This window comes from Carettochelys insculpta, chromosome 5 (assembly GCF_033958435.1).
Source record: "Carettochelys insculpta isolate YL-2023 chromosome 5, ASM3395843v1, whole genome shotgun sequence".
Classification (NCBI taxonomy): Eukaryota; Metazoa; Chordata; order Testudines; family Carettochelyidae; genus Carettochelys; species Carettochelys insculpta.
In genome coordinates this window covers 25,108,798-25,125,814 of record NC_134141.1, presented here as the reverse complement: position 1 = coordinate 25,125,814, position 17,017 = coordinate 25,108,798, and the positions used below count along the sequence as shown (strand labels likewise).

The 17,017-nt window shown below is 43.9% G+C and overlaps 1 protein-coding gene across 2 annotated transcripts in view; it reads left to right on the top strand.

Moving 5' to 3' along the window:
- Window positions 1-7,113, top strand: part of MAMDC2 (MAM domain containing 2) — a 103,164-nt gene extending 96,051 nt beyond the window's left edge. The window contains exons 12-14 of one of the 2 annotated variants that reach the window (XM_074994078.1): window positions 2,087-2,346; window positions 5,148-5,232; window positions 6,163-7,113. In XM_074994078.1, the coding sequence (XP_074850179.1) occupies window positions 2,087-2,346; window positions 5,148-5,232; window positions 6,163-6,227 (410 nt within the window). In that variant the 3' untranslated portion in view covers window positions 6,228-7,113. Of the gene's footprint in view, window positions 1-2,086; window positions 2,347-5,147; window positions 5,233-6,162 lie in introns of those variants that run through there. The other variant, XM_074994079.1, reaches the window with a different exon arrangement.
- The last annotated feature ends 9,904 nt before the right edge of the window (window positions 7,114-17,017 follow it).

Genomic DNA, 17,017 nt, shown 5'->3' with positions numbered 1-17,017 from the left:
GGTTGTCATCCTTTCTTGATTTGTGGACCCGTACAATTTTTGAATGGGGATGTGGACACTTCAGAAATCTTGGATATAAGGCTCCACTGATCACAAGTTGAAAACCACCATCATAAAGAAAAGGAGGGTGCACGTGTGTTTATTTTTGTTCCACCTGCATGGTTTGCTACACAGTGTGGTCTGTTATCCCCTTTCTTGTACATGTTCCAAACCCCTGTATTTGCATGAGGTGGCATTGTGGAGAGGTGTCCTCACTCTACGAAAGGAGTGTGCTCTCTTCACAGTGCTCATGACCTTGGAAGCAGTCTGATTGTGTAGACCGCTAACCAATGAGAGAGACAAGAAAGGATGGTGTCCTGATTTTCAAAAGTGCTGAAAAAGAGTAATTTTGGGATGTCTATCTTATTGCAGTCATCATAAAAATATTTTTCATAGTCATTATTTCACTGATTTAGCACACTCAGATATCCTGGGAACTTTATAAATGTGATGATGAAATCTAATCACCTAGTTTATAACCTGATTTGACTGTCAGAACTGAAATCAAGGACACTATCACTGAACTATATTAGGATACTGTAACAGTGCTAGTTTGGATTTTTACTTCAAGAATAACTTAAGCAAAATCATATTCAAATCTCAAATCCCAGCATGCATTCAGTTCTGTATAATAGCCTTGGAAATTTCCTTTGACAGATTAGAGGGAGTACCCTTTTGTTTGGAGATATGCAGCTGTAGATATTCTTATATACTTCCGTGCCTGGTACATCTCTCCTTTTCTCTCCTGCTGGTACTCACTACCAAAATAATAATAATAAAAATATATGTATCTTGGCCACAGAGGACCTCTTCAGAATGATCTTAGATAGTGGGACTGTGACTATCATCAAAGACATTCAGAGCATCTACCAGCTGTTCCTGACATTGTCTGTGCTGCTTCTGTCTCAGTGATCCTTAAGAATTCCCTCTCTCCCCAAGAGCGTTGTAAACTCTCTTATTCACAGGAATAGAAGGGCAGCTTTTCCTTGCCAACATGACAAGAAGGGAGCAGTGGGACCACAGCAACAGCTGCTTCAAAATTTAAACTTATCAGTTACTGGTGGAGTCTGCTGCAATATGCAAAATAGTTGCCACAAATAACAGATGGGACTTTGGGATGCTTCCCAGTATTCTGATATATCAGTATGCTCCAACTTGAAATAGCTGTGTAATGGCCCTCAAAGGAAAAATCATTTGTCTTCTGCCAATTAATACCAATTCTCCCACAATTCAGACTTCAGAGCATAATCCTTCATGTGCTTTGGCTTATCACTTTTCTTTACTTGTGTCTTCACATCTTGTTCACTGAAACAGACACATGATTGATGTCTTCTATGGAAAAGACTTATTTTTATTCCTTTAATTTTTCAAAAGCACCAATTCTAAATATAAGGCCAAATTTTGACCTCTGATGCATATACACAACTCCCATTATACTCCAGGAGATCAGTCAACTCTCAAATCAGTGAAATTCTGCCTCTCTCATGCCATACCACTGGGTTAGAACATCTGCAATCAGAAAGAACCCTGTTCATGCATCTGAGGGCAGAATTTGGCCCATACATTAACATAATTAAATCTCTACTGCTATCAAACTCATGGCTTTATTTGAATTATTAGAGGCTGCACCTTTGATCTAAATCAGTATTCCTTTCTTTACTCAGGTGTACTAGCCAACAAAATTTAAAGAAAAAAAAATCCATGCCATCCCTCCACCACACAAGCAAAAATTTGAAACAATGTATATTTTTAAAATATGCAACCTTTCCATAAAATGTATTTACATACTTCAGGATTGTATTATGTCCAATGTTACCTCTTTGTCACCATTCATGTTTTAGCATTTCCTTGCATACATTATTAATTTTAAAATATTTTTCATTCATCATTCATATACTCTGCTCTGCTATATAACAGAGTCATCCTCTTTTGAATGGTGCTGTGATAAATGTTTAAACAGGTTTCACACACAGCCTTATAATAATTGAACAAACTGAGGTGAAAAATCATTTTATTTTGCTAAGCTTTGGTCTTGTATCTTCTTAAGGATATTACATGTACATAGAGGCATCCTATATGGTCTATGGACAGAAAGCACGTCTGACTTCAAGGCCACTAAGAGGGATCCCTGGAAAGCAGTGCTTGACATTTTTCTATCATATGTATGGATCTGGGACTGGATTGTTAAATGTTTATGTGAAAAAAGATGGTGATAGAGAAGAGACTCTCTTATGGAGAAGGAGAGGTGAACAGAGCATCACATGGCTAAAGGGACTGACAGAATATGAATGTGATAAATACCATCAGGTAAGCAAAAGACTGAGCCACATGGAAGGTTAAACTGCACTGTTCTCTGGGATTCATTGTTTAGTTTAGATAATGGGTTCCATTTGAAGTCAGAAGAAAAAAAACTAACATAGGTGGTGTTTCAGTGAGATCTGGAGATTTTAGAGGAGGGAGGAACTTCCAGTTTATAAAGGAAGGAAATATATCAGATGCAGTTGTAAGAGGGTTGGAAATGTGAACATCTCAATTTATATCACTGATCATGTCCATTTTTGTGTATATTAATTTAAATGATATTGTTCCAACCTTTTTTATCAATGGTTTTAGCTAAATCTTCCAGCTCTCATTTTTCTATCATGCTCATTAATGGGTTTTTTTCCCACCTGCCCGACGTTCTCTGGAGTTGGCATAATTGCCAAAGTACAGTACAGTTCTCATGGCCTCTTCATGGTTGTGACTTTCTGAATTTGGCATATAGCTTAAGCTAATGATGAAACTGCCCCATTAGAAGCAAAGTCTTGCAAGGTGCCAACTGGCCTAAACTCCAGGTAAACTGCAATGGAATTTGAGAATACTCAGTGCCTCACAGGACTGGGCCCAGTTTTCTGTGGCAGGCATATTTGCATGCCCTTTTTGAAATCAACATTCTCAAGATTGTCCATGTAATTACATAAACTGTGCATATCAACCCATATGCAAATAAACCATGCAAGTTATGTGCATAATTATTAAAATCTGGGCCCCACTCACATTAAATTTAGACATGTATTTAAGCCAACCACATTTCTGCATATCTAGCTATGAAGGTTAGAAATGCACTCATGAAAGTTACAGCAGGAAATGAAACAGCTGGAAGATAATGTTATACCCAAGGTTGTGCTGCTTGGAGTGTTTTACTGTGAATACTTAATAAATGTAATTGTATGTTGATTTAGAAAAGATGATAATAAAAATGACATGCCCTTATTGTCCCAAATACTTTGCATAGTTATGTACATAAAATCCTACAGGAGTTAAAGTTTTTCTTTCCCTTTTTAACATTTTTGTATATGTTTGCTTGTATTTCCTCTCCACAACTGGTTTTACATTTCTCTATCAGTGTCACTGTAGATCAATAACCCCTCAGTTCAGTGAAATTTGGACTCATTAATGATGTGTCTCCATTGGTTGAGATGCACATTTTACTGGTCTCAGAGCTGCACATGCAGTTACCAATTTCATCTGTCCAACTGCTGGTCATCTGTTATGTGACGTGCATCTGATGAAGTGGGTCTTTGCCCATGAAAGATTATGCTCCAATAAATCTATTAGTTTATTAGGTGCCACAGGACTTCTCATTGTTTTTGTGGATACAGACTAACATGGCTACCCCTTGATACTTGTCTTTAGATTCAGTTATTCTATAATTATTAACCAAAAGCCTTCTTAGAGGGACATCTAAAATTATGTAACTTGGGTAAAAAAATTGATCATCTTATTACACTCGCCAGATCAGGAATTGTCAGCCTTTGGCTTACAATCCATCACATACCCTGAAAGGTTGCATGCTAAGGGTTGCCAGCCGCTGCTTCCACTATTCAGGACTTCCTGACTCACCAGAATTACTGCATCTTGGCCCTTGCATAAGTGAAACAAACACATACACACACACACACAACCAAACAAAATATGCCCACATTGTATTCCTTTGCAATGCTTAATTCAGTTTGCAAATGACCCAGAATAGACACATGCTTATTATCAGGGAACCTCATACTTTTGATGACAATAACTCTCTGTTGATATAAGAATTTAACTACCCCAGTCTATCAGAATTTATATTTAATTTATTTTAAAAAAAAATCCCTTATACAATTAGATTCAAATAGGTTGTTTTTTTTTAATTAAAAATTGTAGTAATGCTGTGTTTCCTCTTCTGGCTGTGCCTCAAGTAATTCTGGAGTAAATCTTGGCCTTTTGAAGTCAATGGGAGCTTTGGAATCGACTTCAGTGAGACCTGTATATTAATTTTGTGTGTACAGTAAGAACCTGCATCCAGTCCTGTTAAAGTCAGAGGTATAATTCTGTCTGTTGGAGCAAGACAAAAGAGCAGTCCTGTAGCACTTTAAAGATTAACAATTTGTTAGGTGATAAGCCTTCATGGGACAGACTCACTTCTTCAGATCTGGAAGATTCTGATCGAGGTTGGCCTCCAGTCACCATAAATAGAAATTTATATTGATAGGTTCTTTTGTTTTAAATATCCAGAGATTTATTAGAAAAAATGCTTTTTATTAAAAGCAAAATTAATCTACAGGAGAAAGAAGAAGAACTTGCTGGTTTATCACAAAATTCTGCCCTCCTCTTGCCCGTGAGATAAGAACGACAGGATATGAAAAAACAAGAAAAGGACTATGTGACATCACTAAATGATTATTTATCATACAGCTTTAGGGCAGGACAGTTGCATACCACATAGTGAGAGCTGATTGGCCTTTTCTGGGTATCACATAAATCCCAGTTCTCTGATCAATTAAAATAAAGTCTGCTAAAATATGCTAATCACTAAGCGCATATATATATATATATTTTGTAGAACAGCCTGGTTTTGCATTTTTTTACAAGATATAGTTTTCCTTAGGATGGATGATGCTCTGGAGATTGATCTCCCAGGGACTGATTTAGCATGTCTAGTAGCAAGTTGGGACATGCTAAATTGCCTGCTGCTTATGCTCCTGGGAGGGGCATATGTAGATATGACCTTTGCGTCCTAGTATAGACCTGTGCTTAGATGTAATATTTATTAAAACCATAACGTGGGTTTGGGTTTTTTTTTTAAACAGATTATTATTGAAGCAGTTCGCGGCATGTCAATAAGAAGTGACATTGCTATAGATGATATTCTGTTCCAGGCTGGACCTTGTATAGGTAAATTTTAAACTTGCTTATATTATTAGGACATACTGAGGTATTACTGTTAGTGGTTTTTAGTCAGATGTGACATTTTTCCAAGTCAACACTGAACCATCTTCACAATAATATGGTATGAAAGGCCACTGTACTGCTGGGTGAGAGGTAAACCCAAAGTCCTGGTAGCACCAAGATTTTGATAAGTGTTCAAGGGCTACACATCTATTGAGGAGTTTGTGGGGTGTGGAAGGGAGGTTGGGTGAAGACGAGAGCTAGGGGTTAGGGGACTGGGGTGCCGGGGGTAGGTTGTGGGAGGGAATTTGGGAAGAAGGAGGAGGTTGTGACCTTGGATGGATGATTGGGGTGCAGAGTCCAGGAGGGGATTTGCGTGTGGGAGAGGAGTCTGAACTTGAGGAGGTGTGTAGGAAGGAGTGCAGAGTCTGGGAGGGAGTTGTGTCCAGGGGCAGGGGTATAGAAGAGAGCCCTGGTGGTTTGGGTTATGACCTCAGGCAGGGAGTTAGGATGCCAGAGGGATTGGGGTTCCAGGTGCAGGCTAAGGCTGGGAGGTACTTTTCTGAGGCAGCTCCCTGCCTGCCACACTGCACACTGCTCAAAGTTGCTGGTTGCTGGGACCATGTGCTGGCTCCAACAGCTGACTGCTTTGAGTGGTCTGTAGGGCGTGGCAGGCAGAGAGCATGCCTGAGGGTGCCACAGGGTCACCAAAAGTCTCGTTCAGAAGATTGTGGTGGGCCAGACGTGAAGTTTTGGCAGGCTGGATTTTACCCACCTCTCTGATAGCTTGTAGCAAGTAAAGATCCCATGGTACATTTAGAAAGTACACAGTTATTGCAAAAACCAACATGGTAATTCAGTTCTTCAATTCTGTGTATGTAAAAATGGTGAAGAAATATGACAATTCTTAATAAGCTTCCCTCTTCTCTGTTTTAGAAATGGGAGAACTTACTCAGCATTCATCTGGGGATTCTGATGACTTAAATGAAATTGAGTATTAAATATGTCCTGCTGAAATGAATGAAGCACCATGTAAATTATATGTGAGAAACTGCACAACCCCTGCCTTTTTTTTTGGATAAAACAATAAACCGAGGACTCTTTTATGAATATGTCACCAGTGTATACGAAGAACTCAGCATGCCCCTGTCCTTTGCCTCTGCAATAAAGATACTGACTCAGGGCTTCTTAGACTGTTCTTATTGTCTTTTTTCTCTTTTGCATGTGATATTAGTTATTATATAAAGGCTTCCCATTTTGATATGAATGCTTTTTTGTAAATCATTTTTGTCACAGGTAAAGAGAAGAAGGTAGAAAGGGCACAATTAAAATCTGATATTTTGTTACTGTAAATCTGCATTCAATGAATGTTTTGTGTTGAATAGAAAGTGGGTTTTGTTTTTATTTCAAGATTTATAAATATTTTGAAATAAGTAAATAGTATTGGATATTAATAATATCCTGCATGTTGGCAACTATTCATGATGACAAATCTCTTTAGGAAAATGCAGTCTCTTACTAGTAATGCTTTAAATGTTCCATACGAATGAATATGTTGCTATTCTTTGCCAGACCATTTACTATAATTAATCTGTTTGCCATCCATGTGAATAACAAATGGACTTTCATCGATTTTCCAGTGTGGTTCAGTGTAATTAATACTATATTAAAATATATTGTTATTGGTTTGTATGCAATAGGAGAGGCACACATTGTTTATACTACAGGTCTGATTTTTTAAGCAAGTCAGTTTCTACACTAACATTTTATATATACTTTACCTGACCACAAATATTTTGCATTTATGTTAACAAGAAAATACAGTCACATAACCTGTTAACTCCTAACACATTATATATGTGTTTGTATGCAAGATGGCTAGTTTGATGATTTGGAAACATCTAATAAAATGTAATTTTGAATAATGTCTTATTTTATTGCTCCATTTCAAACACTATGTTCTCTAGTTATTGGCATAATATGTAGACAACAGCTCAGGCTCTCATACTCACTGCTGCAGGGTTTTTATTTTGGTTGGGCAGACTTAACTTATGTCTCCAATCAACTGTTTTTTGGTGTCCTTTTTTTAAAACACAGGAGGCCTAATCAGAGGGTTTGTCCAATAAAATATATACACACAACAAAAAAATCTTTACATGTGTCATTTTAACCAATACTTCCTGAAGCATAGCACATCTCTTGGGGATTAATGACCAGCTGGGAGGAATTGATGCCTAGTTGAAGGTCATCAATCCCAGCTGGCTACCAATCCCCAGGAAATGCCTCCACATTGAAATCACTATTACTTTTAGAAACAGGAAATGGAAACAAACAAAAATGGAATGGTTTGATGCAGTTTTCAATTGTTCTGAACTGGGCAGTGCTAGATAGTTAACGCTTTGTACGTCAGCTATATTGCAGACTCATTACTCAACATCCATTTCAGTTTACATACAAATTCAAACCACATAACTGGGAAAGAGTGTGAAAATAAGGTGGTTAAAACCAACTGGCCCTGTTGTTCTGGATACTACCCAATGACCTTTGAGTATTCCTATTTTATATATGAAGTAAGTGTAAAATCTGTGCAAAAATTACATAATTATAATGTCAGTCTGTCACCTCTGTTTCAGTCTGATCTAATTCCACAATGTTAGGTCAGTGGCTGGCTAGAAGTTTCAAATCCTCAGAGACAAAAGGCTAAATTCTGCTTTCAGTCATAAGTATGTAATAATGTATGCTTCTTAATGCACACATCAATGCAGGTTTGATGTCAGGTTTATCTGGGTACAATTGGGGCAGAACTTGTCCCCTATGGAGAGAGTTCTGAGGGCAGCAAGAAGTATCATTTCGCCCCTCAATAGGATATGACTGCTGTACTTCTCTGTTTCTTTGCACTACACCAATTATTTTTAACATGGGGGCTTCAGACTACATCTAAGAGGTCCACAAAAAGTTGTTGTTATCATGGAACAGTTTCTCAGAGGCTGGGTCTATGCTAGAGAGTTTTGTCGACAGAAGGGGCCTACATGCTTAAAGCACTCTGTCGACAGAGTGTGGTCATCAGACGTGCAGCGTAGGCTCTTTTTCAACACACGCAACTTCTGGTTGCCAGGCAGCCCTCTTTGTAGATCTGCCATTCTGCTTTCTGGCACCAGAGGGCAGTGCAGTCTGGCAGTTCTCCCTTGACAAAGCAAGTTCCTTTTTTTGATGGGAAGAAGGATTCTTTCGAAGATGGGGGTTTACTTTCGAAAAAGCAGTGTCTACACTGGTTATCTTCTTTCGAAAGAAGCTATTTTAAAATAAGAACATGCAAACAAGGTCAGATATGCAAATCTGCACCTCATTTGCATTTTTGATTAACCCTCATTTGCATACCTCTTGAAAGAGGAATACAAGTGTAGACATGGCCATTGTATGTAGATGCAGTCTGTCAACAGAGGTTCTGCTGAGATTTCCCTGTCGAGACATGCTTCTAGTGTAGACATAGCCAGACAGTTTTAGGATTTCCAAAGAGCTCTATACCACCATTTGAAACAATTTAGGGGGTCCATGAATGAAAAAAGGTTGTAAACCACTGCACTAGACAGAAGAATGATAGAGGAAAGGGTGTTTTTAAGACACTTTGTGGCTCTTGAATTCACTGGCTCAGGGCAACATGTGACCCCTTAATAGCTAGGGACAATTAAGAATAAGGTAGCATGCATAATGTTCCCCAAATTGGAGAGTCTCTGTGCTGTGATAGGGGATGGAGACATCAATCAATCCATCAGTCTGTGTCAAGCAGGAAACCTCAAATATCTTGGGAATATCCTGGAGCCCAGTTTCACCTGTTAGATTAAGCAAATACCTCCTCTCGCATCACTGGAGCAGCATAACTGAAGCATAGCAAAGCAAAGAATTAATTCTGATACCTCAGCTATGTGACATGTCATCAGAATAAGCCACCTAAATATCGCTTCAGAAGCCTTAAAAATAAATCATCATGTAACTGCTCTAAGCTCAGTTCTTTGGATTGTTTCAGTATAGTAATGCAACACCTTCAAAAACAACAGTGGGATCCCAAACATTCAATGGTTTATATTTGGTTGTTCTGGAAACACATTGTAATGGAGTAAAACTGGCATTGTTCTGAGAGCAGAATGGACCTTTCCATTGTCCCTTTGTTGTTTGTAATAGTGTCTTCCTTAGTTTGCTGTTTATATGTGTGTTTTATTAGCTTCTCTTTTTGCATATTTTTATTACTTATGAGAGACAAATGCTTATCAGTTACACTGCTGTAAATTCAGGGTAACTTCATTGAGTTTAATAATTATTTTAGGGTTTCACTAGCATAAATGAGACCAGAATCTGGTCCACTCTGTTATTCCAGTTTTGCTTTCATGTAGCTCCTTAATCTAGTTGCCCCATTCTTAATGGCTGGAAGCTATATTGGCAGCTGAGATAGTGTCAACTCAGTTGTAAGGAATGGAGGATGCAGAAATCCTAATGCCACTGGTAGAAGTCCTGTCAGTTCCAACTGTTACGGTGTAATACCCATCCACTCCTAACATGAATCTGTTGAGGGCCCTCCTCAAAAGGAGGGGAATGGTATGCTGAATAAGCAATGACAATCTACGACTTACTTTCCATACAACCAATCAGCTTCCATTTGAAGGCTATTTCTTCTTTCCAGTTGGTTGCAAATACCTAAAACATATACATACCTGAAGGGTGGCAGTCCTGAAACAAAGAAATTTCAGTAATCAAATGGAGAGCGAAATCTCTGAGCTGCAATTTATTTGCAAATTTGGCTCCATTAACCAAGGATTAAACAGAGACTGGGAGTGGCTCACAGCTTACAAGGGCAGTTTCTCTGCCCTGGGTGTTAAGATCTCCCCAGTAGACTCTGACAATGGCTTATATCCCCGGTCTGATCTGACTTGGTTTTTTGTGACTTTGTCCTCACCCACAACTATTTCAGATTTGGGGACAAATTATACCTTCAAATCAGTGGCACTGCTATGGGCACCCGCATGGCCCCACAGTATGTCAACATTTTTATGGCTGACCTGGAACAACACTTTCTCAGTTCTTGTCCCCTAGCGCCCCGCCTCTGCCTGTGCTACATTGATGACATCTTCATCATCTGGACCCATGGGAAGGAGGCTCTTGAAGAGTTCCACCGTGATTTCAACAGTTTCCACCCCACCATCAACCTTAGCCTGGACCAGTCCACACAAGAAATTCACTTCCTGGACACTACTGTGCAGATAAGTGACAGTCAGATAAATACCACCCTATACCGAAAACCCACGGACCGCTATGCTTATCTACACGCCTCCAGCTTCCATCCAGGGCATACTACACAATCCTTTGTTTACAGTCAGGGACTAAGGTACAACTGTATTTGCTCTGATCCATCAGCAGAGACAAACACCTACAAGACCTTTACCAAGCTTTCCTCAAACTCCAATACCCACCTAAGGAAGTGAGGAAACAGACTGATAGAGCCAGACAGGTACCCAGAAGCCACCTGCTACAACACAGGCCTCGCAAAGAAAACAAGAGAACACCACTGACCCTCACATACACCCCCCACCTAAGGCCTCTCCAACGCATCATCAGTGATCTGCAACCCATCCTGAACAATGATCTTTCACTTTCACAGACCTTGGGAGGCAGGCCTGTCCTCGCCATAGACAGCCTGCCAACCTTAAACAAATCCTTTGCAACCAGTACAAATCGCAAACCAGTGACTCTGGGCCTGGAACCAGCCCCTGCAACAGTCCTCGCTACCAACTCTGCTCACGTGTCTACACCAGTGACATAATCACAGGACCTAACATCAACTGTGCCATCAGGGGCTCCTTTACCTGCACATCTACTAATATAATATATGCCATCATGTGCCAGCAATGCCCCACTGGAATTTACATTGGCCAAACTGGACAGTCTCTCCGTAAAAGAATAAATGGACATAAATCAGACATCAGGAATGGTAATGTACAGAAGCTGGTGGGTGAACACGTCAATCTCCCTGGACACTCAGTGGCACATTTAAGTGACAGTTCTGAAACAAAGAAATTTCAAAAATCAAATGGAGAGAGAAATCTCTGAGCTGCAATTCATTTGCAAATTTGACGCCATTAACCAAGGATTAAACAGAGACTGGGAGTGGCTCGCAGCTTACAAAACCAGCTTCTCTGCCCTGGGTGTTAATATCTCCCCATCAGACTCTGACAAAGGCTCATATCCCCCTGTCTTATCTAACTTGTTGTAGCCAACCAGGCTCAGGTTCCCCAGAAACGAGGCTGCACCCAGAAGGCGAGTGCTATATTTGGTTTATTGAAAGCGCGTGATACCCGCGACGGGAGCCCCGGAGACGCCGCAGTCACCAGTGGGGGAAAACCCGACGCGTCGGAGCTTCGCTCGGGGAGAGGCTCTGTAACAGGCCTCCTAACACTAGCTGATAAAGCTGAATTCATTAACATAAGATTGCCTAAAATTGCCTATGCATTTCTTATCACTATCTCTTGTGGCCTACGGCCAGCATAGCCTTGAAATCTTGGCAAGCGCGCCTTGTTCTGCAGCAGTTCCCACGGCAGTTATTTTGCAGCTTTTCACCTTGCACAGACTGGTCTGTTTGGATTCTCCTGAGGATTCACAGAGGGGTCGGACTGCACTCTCGACCGTTACAATGTCTTCTTGCACCCTACACTCCTCCTCACGACCCCTTTGTGAATTCTGAGGCTAGTAGGAATCAAGTGAGGTGGTTGATGCTCTCCTGGCAACACAGCGTGCACCTGTGGAACAGACTTGACAACAGCATATGAGAGCAGTAAAAACAAAGTTTTGCAAAAGGGTATAGTTTTGCAAGAGAGCAGGAGTAGCACTGACGCCTATAAAGCATGTGTTCATGAGCTGTCCCACGGCCACACTGTGGGGCAGACAAAAGGCAGACGTGTTGATGGCAGTTTGTGCCAACGCTACCTATACGCTGGAGCTGTTACTGATACGTGGGCCCCACTTTGAGGCCATTGCTACAAGCAGTCCAGAGATACCCGTGAACCACCCCATTAAGGGGATCGGGGTTCGTATAGTAACAGGGGCAATGCCTGTGACCCGCTCAGTGTTCTGCAAAGCCCACACCACTGCTAGAATTTGTTTTTCAGGGGGGTGTACCCACCTTTGGGTCCGCGGAGGGTTTGTGACCAGAAGCCGATGGGTTCTTTTTGCTGGGTTCCTACCTGCTGCCACAGACCCCAGGACGCCACGTCACCGACGGTTGTTACCTCCAGTTTAAACGGTTGGCCCTGCAGCGGTGCAGTGAGGTGGGCGTGTGCCACCACCGACTCTTTGCAGAGGTTGAAACCTTGTTGGTGCTTCTCTGTCCAGTTCCATGGGGTGGCTTTGTGCACAAGCTCCTGTTACGACGGTGTCTAGGGCAGCTTGAACAGTCGGTTCATCTGGTCCTGAGATCATAACGTTGTCGATGTAGTGGTAGCAGGCCGTCCGGTTGGGGAGGTCCAGACGCTCCAGATCGGCCTGCACTAGCTGATGGCAGATTGTCGGGGAGTGCTTAAAGCCCTGCGGTAACACGGTAAATGTGTACTGCTTTGTTAGCCACGTGAAGGCAAACTGCTCTTGACTCTTGGGATGAATGTCAATAGAGAAAAACGCATTGGCCAGGTCTACAACGGCATGCCACGGCAAGGCTGCCACGGTGATGCGCTCCAGGATGGTAACCATGTCCGGAACTGTGGCCGTTAGCTCCGGGGTTACCTTATTGAGTTCTCGATAGTCCACTGTCATGCACCACGATCCATCCGGCTTCTTCACTGGCCAGATGGGGCTGCTGAAGGCACTCAGCGCAGGGCGAATAATCTCCACCTGTAGCAATGCAGCAATAGCGTCACTAATCTCGTGCTCTCCACCAGGAATGTGGTGCTGCTTGACTGACACCGGGGTCTGGGGGACCGGCAGGCACACAGGGTCCCATTTGGGATGTCCCCACAGTAGGGGCTCCACAGTTCTGATTGCCCGAATGTATCGGGGGTGCCCAAAGGCAAACAGCCCATACTGCGTATCCACACACTGGCCACGCAAGAAATCCGTGCCAATGATGTATTCACCTAAAGGTGCAGCCAGTACAGTCGCCCGAAAGGCAAGGGCTTTCCCCAGCATGAGGGTGACCTCCACTGAATAAGCGGTGGTCTCCGCTCCTCCGAGGCCCTGCACGACCACCGTGTGACCCGCAGTCTGGGTAGAATGCAGAACGGTCACCTCGGCTCCAGTGTCTAACAGAGCTAACACATGCTGCTCCCCTCCCCGGGGCCACTTGATGGTTAACGGGACGAATGGGCGCTGATCCCGTGCTACCTGTTGCACCGCCACAGCCCATACCGCAGGGGACCCGCCTCCCCGTCACTTCCTAGGGGGAAGGGTCCAGTCGACTGGGGCGCTGGGCTCGGTCCTCCCCGCAGCTCCTGTACCTTTCTGTGGTGCCTGAGTCTCGCCAGCCCTCCTGGAGGCACCCACATGCTCACTCCGCTGGGTAGGTGGCAGTTGTAACCAACGCTTGTGCAAGTCTGGTTTTGGCAAACCATTGATCTCCTCATGGGGGACTCCTGCCTTCAGCAAGTCCGTCCACATGGTTCTCCAGGTCACCTGAGCGTGCCCTTTCTCCTGTCCAGGGGCTCCCGCCCGACCACCTTTTCCTTTTGTGGCACGGACCGCTTTCGCGCCTATGACAGCCTCTAACTGCATCAACGTTCCCACTAAGTCACCTACAGTCCCGCCCGCTGCCATGACCATGGCCATAAGGGAGGCCTTCAGCTCGAGAGGGGCAACGCATAACATAGTGGCCTTGATGGATTTCTGGACCGCTATATCGTCCGGTCCCATGTCGACGAAACCCACAGCCCACGCCATGCCCAGCTGCTGCAGCGCACTCACCCCTTCTGGGATCGTACGCCAGGGACTCACCAGTGCTTCCAGTTCCCCCGGGGAGGGGTAGACCTGGTCCACCACCACGGTCAACCAGCGGTACAGGGACGGCGCTTCCACAGCGTGTCCCTGTGCATCATTCAGACCTTGCCTACTCTGCAGTGCCTGTCTGACCTGTGAATCCTGGGACAACACGCCCATCTGGTGGAGTTCCGCAAGCAGCAGCAACACAGTGTTGCCCGCGTTGTCCCATACACGCACTAGCCAGGCCAACAGGCCTTCCCCTGGCTCCTGCTTAAAACTCTTCACCAGCTCCTGCAACTCACTTGTCTTAAACGTTCGCCAGACCTCATTGCAGCGACCTCCTTCTGCCCTCAACTCCCGAATGGGGTGCGCCTGTCTCGGGTCGGTTTGCACAGCCTCCCCGTTCACCTCCTCCTCCTCCTCAGACGAGGAAGAGCTCCAAATATTCCCATCCCAGGTCTCACGGTCCCAAGTGGCTAGTGCAAGGACTGCATGCACTTGGGCCGTTGACACTGGTTCTTTCCCTAGTTTCACGCGCCGCCGATTCCCCACTCTCGCCGCCAACACCTCACAATGATGGGTTAACTCTTGCGTCCTTTCGGACTGTGAGGTAGCCACCTCCTGCGCTACCACCCGCGCATCCGCCAAATCGCGACATTCCTGCTCCTTCCCCACCAGCACCTTCTGCAAGTGCAGAAGCTCATCATCCAGGGCCCAGAGGGCAGTTAGGAAAAGCCATGCTACCTTGCCCACTGCCCTTTTTTCCGTCCCTGGCCAGCGGCTCAGCCGCAGCCAACGCAACGCCCCTTCTACCTGTACCGGTGTCACGCCTGCCGCCTCCTGCAACTCCGGCCAGTCTGCCAGGGCTGCCCAACAGGCCACCATCCACGCTACCGGCCCCCATTGCTCCGTCGAGGGCCATCCTGGTACGTGCTGCAGGGACAGTGCTGGCTTCCCTGCCTCCCCCACTTTGGACTAAAAAGGCATCGTACCTGGAAGACCCTGCTCGCTGCGCCAATTGTAGCCAACCAGGCTCGGGTTTCCCAGAAACGAGGCTGCACCCAGAAGGCAAGTGCTATTTTTGGTTTATTGAAAGTGCGTGACACCCGCGATGGGAGCCCCAGAGACGCCGCAGTCACCAGTGGGGGAAAACCAGACGCGTCGGAGCTTCGCTCGGGGAGAGGCTCTGTAACAGGCCTCCTAACACTAGCTGATAAAGCTGAACTCATTAACATAAGATTGACTAAAATTGCCTATGCATTTCTTATCACTATCTCTTGTGGCCTACGGCCAGCGTAGCCTTGAAATCTTGGCAAGCGCGCCTTGTTCTGCAGCAGTTCCCATGGCAGTTATTTTGCAGCTTTTCACCTTGCACAGACTGGTCTGTTTGGATTCTCCTGAGGATTCACAGAGGGGTCGGACTGCACTCTCGACCGTTACAATGTCTTCTCGCACCCTACACTTGTTTTTTCCTCTTTTGATAAGTACTATTGATACTAGGCCATTTCCACCTTGCTGCATAGACCTTGTCAGCTCTGGTCCTCCCTTTTACTGGGACCCCACTCTATAAATGCCCCTCTGAAGCCACACCCCTACTCATGCATCTGATGAAGTGGGTCTTTGCCCACAAAAGCTTATGCTCCAAAATATCTGTTAGTCTATAAGATGCCACAAGACTTCTTGTCATTCTGGAAGCTACAGACTAACACAGCTACCTCTCTGATAGTTCTCAGTGGAAAAATTGCTAGATTATGCTGCCATCTTGTGGAAAAAGCCATTAAACACCATCCTCAGTTTAAAGTCCTCTTGAGACATTTTTTGTAATTACAACAGAGAGATAGCCGTGCTGGTCTATATACTATCAAAACAAAAAAGCAGTCCAGTATATGGATATGGTCTGAAGAAGTGGGTCTGTCCCACAAAAGTTCATCACCTAATAAATTATTTTGTTCGTCTTTAAAGTGCTACTGGACTGCTTTTTTGTTTTGTAACAGCAGTGTTTTTTATACTTCCCACTTCCAAGTATCAGGGCGGAAACAGAGGAGTGAATTAAAAGTGGAACATTTAGCCATATACAAATGTAAATGAATATGGTGTCAGTCAACAATAAGGTTATTAGCCTGTCCCCATGCCAGGAACTGTTCATTTGACTAACCTTAATTTATCTGAGCCCCTCTCCTAGCTTTTCTTCTATCCGTTACTTCTCAGAATATAAGATCACCTTTCCTTCTGAAGATCCTGTTACTAGCACATGGCATGGTAGGACTTCTTTCATGAAAATTATTAGGACTAAATTTAAGTATTGCATCTAGGGATGAAAAATACCATTTAATTGGTTTACTGGTTAAATGTGATGTTTAACTGATTAACCAATAAAGGGGAATGAACAGATGTGGGTGTGTGCACTCCATCAACACCTGGCTGGAGAAGGCCACTCCCATTGCAACTGTGCCAGAGCCTGCCCCCCCACCCCCCACCACAACTGGGCTGAAGCAACCCCCCCGCTGCAGACAGGCTGCTCTAGGCAGCCAATACACCCAGGCTCCGGGCAGCTGGAGTAGGTGCTCTATACAGTGGACTGTGTAGGGCTGGAGCAGCCCCCTGCCTTTGGTAGGTGGCAAGCTGCTCTAGACCCCACCAGTTAACTGTTAAGGGTAATGCTTACTGGTTAATCTGTTAACCATTCACCTCAATAAGTGCATCTCATTTACTGGGTTCCAAGACTAATTGCTCCTAGAAGCATCATTTATGGTGAATAGAAACTTCATTTCAGCACACTGTTTTGATGTGATATGTACCCAGGCAATATGGAAAAAGTGGAAATCCTCCATTATCATTG